This window comes from Canis lupus, chromosome 5, assembly GCF_011100685.1.
Source record: "Canis lupus familiaris isolate Mischka breed German Shepherd chromosome 5, alternate assembly UU_Cfam_GSD_1.0, whole genome shotgun sequence".
In the NCBI taxonomy this organism is placed as follows: domain Eukaryota; kingdom Metazoa; phylum Chordata; class Mammalia; order Carnivora; family Canidae; genus Canis; species Canis lupus.
The window spans coordinates 10,355,794-10,362,479 of record NC_049226.1 but is presented as its reverse complement, the minus strand read 5'-3'; the positions used below and the strand labels follow the sequence as shown (position 1 = coordinate 10,362,479).

General features: G+C 41.3%; 1 protein-coding gene across 1 annotated transcript; it reads left to right on the top strand.

Annotated features, from left to right (window-relative positions):
- Positions 1-2,569: 2,569 nt before the first annotated feature.
- OR10D1K (olfactory receptor family 10 subfamily D member 1K) lies at positions 2,570-3,505 on the top strand. Its single transcript, NM_001388793.1, is given in 1 exon segment — positions 2,570-3,505. A coding segment is annotated over 1 exon segment (936 nt).
- The last annotated feature ends 3,181 nt before the right edge of the window (positions 3,506-6,686 follow it).

Sequence of the window (6,686 nt, the reverse complement as noted above, 5' to 3'; positions counted from 1 at the left end):
ATAGAATTGGAGCTCATTCTACTATGTGAGTGATCTTGAAGGAACACGTATTTCCTGCTTTAAAGCATCCCTTTCCGATGATCTTACTGCTATTATTTCATAGCTGAATGATAAATAAGATTGAAAAACTAATTGCTCCCTGAGAGCTACCTCCGTGTCCCAAGTAGGGCTTAAGGGAGTCCGAAAAAAACTTCCAAGGAAGCAATCCAGAGAGAGTGAGTATGTACCAGTCTTGAGTGTACAAACCCTATGGGACTCAGTTCTTTATAAGTAGGAGAATTGAGGCTCCTTTGGCTAGAGCACTCTGTGCTCTGCTCAGAGACAGTAAAGGTGAGGTCTTGTTACAACACTTTGGAAAACTTGACTGTGCTCTCAGATGGACTGTGTGACGTCCAGACTACTGCCTGTGTCTCATTGTTAGCCTCTGCCTCTCACACACCAGCAGGTCCACACACAAGGGTTTTTCTGGTCCCTGGGAACTTCTTTTTCCTGAAATAGACTTATAAATCAAACAGGATTACAGAATTATATAATATCTGATTGTAGGCAAGGACCACAGACCTCTGAGAAACTTTTTTGATCAAGGAGAGGTGATCCAGAGCTCACCAAAATTTGCTTTGGTTGGGGACACTAGTCTGGTGTGAATAGAATTAGTAACAAGAAGCAGGTTAGCAGCAGCAGTTCTCTCCCAGAATGTGACTCTTCTCTCTTTGCTGTCTTCAATTTTGCTCAATTGTAGGGTGATGTATGAGTGACTCATTTTGGCTTGGTCATTCTCTTTGACTTTTTAAATGTTACTTGCCACAGCTTATGATTGCAATCCCCATATTGAATGTGATTCTATCACTTGAAAGCTTCTATATTGGGGTTGATATTAAGGTCTAGTGTCAAATGGTTAGAGAAAGCCTGTCTCTGATTTCCAAAACTAAATTAGCTATTAACTAGGTGTGCTATGAAGTCAAGATTGGAAGTAACCAGGAAAAAGTAAGACAAGAAGGCGTTTCCCTTCCTAATATAAAATGATGACGTGAACCCATCTAGGACAGTGTCTTGCCTAGTAGTGGAAAAGGCTGTCTTCGAAAACAGAAGCCAAAGGCAGTTTTCCTAATGATTACTTGTATGAAGCACAAACATGAAGTCTGGATGGAACAAAGCAGGACGTCAGCTGCTGGGTCTGGGTCTCAGCTCTATCACATGTAAGCTTTGTAATGTTGGGCAACTTGCTTAATTTTTCCAAGCTTTAATTTCCTAATTTGTAGATGAAAATGATAGTAGTGAAAAAAAAAAAAAAAAGAAAATGATAGTAGTGGCTTCTTCTTACAGGTTTACTTAAAAAAAAAAAAAAAAAAAAAGGATTATCTTTGGAAAGTGTTGAGCCCAGTTCTTGGAACATAGTAAACATTCATTAAATGGTATCTCTCTCTCTCTCTCTCTCTCTCTCTCTCTCTCTATATATATATATATATATATATATATATATATATGTCTATGTAGTAGTATTATTAAATAAGTAATGGGAGGAAGAGGCCTCTGTGTCTTCCAGGTACCATATCCTGCTCTTGCATTGTGTGAGCTGTTCTTTGACTTCTTGCTATAAGGGTCCCTGTATTTCTTCATCACAGTAACATGAAATTGATGCTTTCCTCTTGTTATTATTTCTTTTGCTTAATATTACAGGGTTGCCTCTAGTCTACTTAGAAAAGGTTAAAAGCACCAGAAGAACCAGAGCAATATCTCCTGATAGAGATGGGGATATAAGACATCTTAAGTCTGGAGGAATGTAATCAGAAGAGGATATGATTGAAGTCTATTCAATAATTTGTTTAGCAAGCATTATTTACAAATAATTGCAGAATGCCAACATTAAAGGAAAGCACTTAAAGAAATAACTTTAAGATGCATAAAGTAAAGGAACACTTTTCATTAGGATTTACGTTTTTGCCAGAGACTCCTACAGACACTTCACAAACTTTACTAAGATACCAAGGTATTTTTCTTGTTGATACTGTTGTTATAATTATGATTTTCATTTTGTAAGTGATGAAACTACATCTAGGAAAGATGTAAAAGTGGTTTTAAGTAGTTTAGCCAATAAGTGGCAAAGCCAGGATTCAAATGAAGTGCTCTGATTTCTAATGCAATTTTTTCCCCCTGGCTTTTCTAGAGGAAAATGAATTAATGGAAGTTTGTTACTCAAAGATTTCATGAGAGTTCAAAATACAAAGATGCCTAGAGAGAGGAAATTCTAGAGAGAGAAGTGAACAGCTGTATAAAGATTTCTCAACAGGAGAATATTTTGGATATATCTCTAAACTTCTGATCGTGTCACACACGACAACCATCAGCCTCTGCAAAACATTTCTCCCAGGAGTGGGATGAAGTGTGGCTCTGATGTTGGCATTACTTATTATCTGATATTTTTATATACATCTTGCCATTCATAAAAAGGCTGTTATTGCTTGTTAAAAACAAAACCAAACACTCATCAGTGAAAAGCTTGATAGTTTGATGTTGGTGTTCAGACTTTGGTGTCTTGGGTTCCTTTTTGAGGTCTGACTTTCTCACAGCGATGAGGAATCTATCAGTAGTGACTGAATTTATCCTGCTGGGCATCCCACACACCGAGGATCTAGAGACTATGCTCTTTGTCCTGTTTTTGTGCTTCTATATCTTCACTCTTATAGGGAACCTACTCATCCTACTGGCGATTATCTCCTCCACTCGGCTTCACACTCCTATGTACTTCTTCCTGTGTCAACTGTCTGTGTGCGACATATTTTTCCCTTCTGTGAGTTCCCCCAAGATGCTCTTCTACCTCTCAGGGAACAGCCGGGTCATCTCCTATGCAGGCTGCGTGTCCCAGCTCTTCTTCTACCATTTCCTGGGCTGTACCGAGTGCTTCCTGTACACAGTGATGGCCTATGACCGCTTTGTCGCCATATGTTACCCTCTACGCTACACGGTGATCATGAGCCACAGAGTGTGTGCCATCCTGGCCATGGGGACCTCCTTTTTTGGCTGCATTCAGGCCACCTTTCTAACCACTCTCACCTTCCAGTTGCCCTACTGTGGCGCCAATGAGGTGGACTATTTCTTCTGTGATATCCCGGTGATGCTGAAGCTGGCTTGTGCTGATACCTCAGCCCTGGAGATGGTGGGCTTCATCAGCGTGGGCCTCATGCCCCTCAGTTGCTTCCTTCTCATCCTCACCTCCTACAGTCGCATTGTTTACTCCATCCTGCAGATCCGCTCTGCAGAGGGCCGACGCCGTGCCTTCTCCACCTGCAGTGCCCACCTCACTGCCATCTTACTTTTCTACATGCCAGTGGTCCTCATCTACCTGAGGCCAACCCCAAGCCCCTGGCTGGATGCAACTGTTCAGGTCCTGAATAACCTGGTCACCCCTATGCTGAACCCCTTGATCTACAGCCTCAGGAATAAGGAAGTAAAGTCATCTCTGAGGAAGGTGCTATATCACTTGGGCTTCCTTCCTGAGCAGTTGTAGAGAAAGAACACTAGCTAAGGCATCAACTACACTTTGTAGCTTATATAAAAATTTTATGTGGTTCTCATAGATATTTTTGAATCAGAATGCACAAGTATTATTACAATTATATCTATTTTACAGTGTGGGGACAAAGGTTCTAGGAGCTTCAAGTGACTTATCAAAGGACACATAAAAAGTGAACGGCAGAAGTGAAGACTCTAGGGTGGTTTTTCTGACTCTGGGACTTGTGCTCTCTTGAGAATCTCATACTGATGATGAAGAAAGGAGGGATCTCCTTCTAGGAGGCAGAATGACCTGCACCTTCTGCTTCCCAGTATTTATTTTCTGTCTCCTCCTACCTCCCTTCCTCCTCTTCCTTCCCCCTCATCCTGGCACTTCTTCATCCCTGCTGCAGTGATTGTCTCCTTAAATGTCTGCATTGGTTAAGCCCGACTTTTATTGGTCTAGGAGTTGTTGAAAGAAAAATGAGAGAGGCTTCATGTGACACCCTAAAAATAATGAAGTTGTGGAAAGAGAAAGTCTTCTGGCTGGGGGCTGAGGCAGGTCTCTGAGTGAAGCAGAGGTACTGACTCGTGTCCTGTCTGCTACCAACCCTATCTGCTGGGCTGAGACCTGCAAGCAGACGCTGGCGGTGGTGCAGCAGCATGCGGATGAGAATGTGGACGTACTATTTCTGTATGGTGAACTAGTGTTTTCATGGCCGAATGCAATGAGGACAATATTCCACTTGGGGAATATAATTGCTATGAAATTTATTCTCACAGTGATATATATAGAGAAGGCCATCGGGAGGAAGGTAATGGAAGAGGAGAGGCAGAGGCAGAGACCAGATCTCTTCTCCTGTCTGTACTCCTTAGAAAGAGGGAGCAGCCAAGGAACTTACCAGACCAGACCATGGCTGCTGGGTCTTGCCTTCCAACACTGGGGTGAGCCAGCACCTGTTCTTGCAGCAGGGACAAATTCTTGTCACCTCTCTTCTCTTAAGCTCCCAGAAACCCTCCTAGTGCTGTTTCTCCCTTGTTTCTCAGTAAACAAGAGCCTAAAAGAGAAGGCAGTAATACATCTGGAGTTATTTCAAATCTAGTGGGTCCCAAACCCTTCTCAAGCCTTTCTGAGTTCATTTGAAGATTTCTTCCCTTTCCTCAGTTTCCTTGTTGTAGCTGCTCAGATTGTCAAAGTAGAATAACTTGGAAGAATAAAAGATGAGACCCAGTTCCCTTTCGTTTTCACTCATTCAGATGTCATATGAGGGATAACTGTGTGTGTGTGGTGGGGGGGTTATGGAATGCAGAGCTGAGCAAGACATGAGTCTACCTGAATGAAGTCAGAATCTGCTGGAGAAAATCCACAGACTTACAGCTAATGAGAATATCCCATGATAAATACTGTGATCAAGGTATGAAATTAGGCAGAAAATGAGTACATTTTCCTGGGACTGGGGAGGGACCTCACCGAAGAGGTGCTGAAATCAAAGCGGTTTTTGTTTGTTTGTTCCCCACCTCCCCTGCGATGAACAATGATTTTTACAAGGAGAAGCAATACAATTCTCAATCCTTTGTTTTTTGTGTGTGTGCGTGTGTCGGGATGGGGTGGTGGTGGTGAGAGATTATTCCTTGGGTGGGTATCTCTTAACTATTTGCCATCTATGAGTTCTTGCAGGAAAAATAAAATTGATTTCACCTGTTTTTAGGGTTCTTTCTCCAGCTCAGCTCTCCGTTCCTAGCTTGGAGGACTGCCTTGCACAAAAGGACTTTATCTCTGTTTCCTTAAACAATTGACTTCTCCAGTTGTCCCAGAGGTTCTGAGAGATGTTGGCTGCTCTCACGTCTCTGGGTAGTGTCTGACATCTTTCTGCCTAAGAAGGAGTCTAGCCTGGGGGTGGGGGACCAGGTTGGGATTTGATGGTGGAATGTGACTTTTCTGTATTCTATAATTAAAGGGACAATGTAAGAGGAATTGGGGAAAAAAATGTCAATTTGAGAAACCCCAAATGGAGTAGACCCCTTAGCAGAGTCTTTAATCTACAGGGGCAAAGCAAACACAGAATTGATATCCAAGAGCAAGGAGGCCAGTGAGGAACAAGTGTAAAGCAGAGGTTCAGAGAACATTTTGAGCAGAGTAGCTACAGCAGCAACATCTCCAGAAACACTGGATTCAAGTATGGTCTAGGAGTAGCATCCAAGATCTGACTCCAGGTGGATTCTAGATTCTTCAATGGCATCCCTGTCTCTAGTCACTGTTCCTTTTGGCCCCTCTCTAAATTTGTTATATGACCAACGCTTGTGCTCAATTTCACCTATGTATGTTGTTTTACATACAGCTCCTGGAGAGAGAAACTACGATGTGAGCATCAAAAGTGGACACCTATGACTTGGACACTAGCAGTGGAGCTGAGATGATGGCTCTCACCCAGTGTAGGGGATTGTGAGGACAAGTGTTCAAGGGAGTGTTCACAGGAGTAGAGGCCCATTCTGTGTACTCTTTGCTCTCCCTGGTACTCTGTTGATTTGTTCTAAATTAAATTGATTGGAATGAATGAATGAATAAATGGTTGGAAAATAATGCTTCCATCATTTGATTTGGAATTTTCAGTGGGTCAAAAACACTGGATTTACCTTTACAAAAATAATTATTCAAGCTTAAAAGAATAGCATTATTTATGTTTTTGTAGTTCATCTGGGGTAAGAAGAACAACAGTGCCTGTGGTTATTGGAATGCTAAATTGGTGAGAAATAACATAATGAGAATATCAAATGACATCATCATCAAGGACAACATCAAAAAGACATCACCACCCTGTTGGATATATATTTTACAGTGTTTTTATTAAATAATAAACCATAAGAAAATATGTTAATTAAATATGTAAATTATAATGAACTCTGATATAATGAACACCTGGGTCCTACTACCTAGTTTAAGGAAGAGAGCTTGGATGTCCTCCCTAGACCCCAGCTCGATTCCATACTCTCATTTCCTCTAAAAGCCATGACTCTCGTGAATTTTATGCTTATTATTCTCTTATTTCTCTTTAAGTTTTACCCCATATGTTTGTGTCTCTCAAAACCATATTGCAAGTTTTTGAACTTTATATTATTTTAATTCTATTGAAATTTGCCATTTTCCCTTGTGTTACTCTTTTGACATTTATGTCTTTGCAATGTGTCTGAAATTAGTT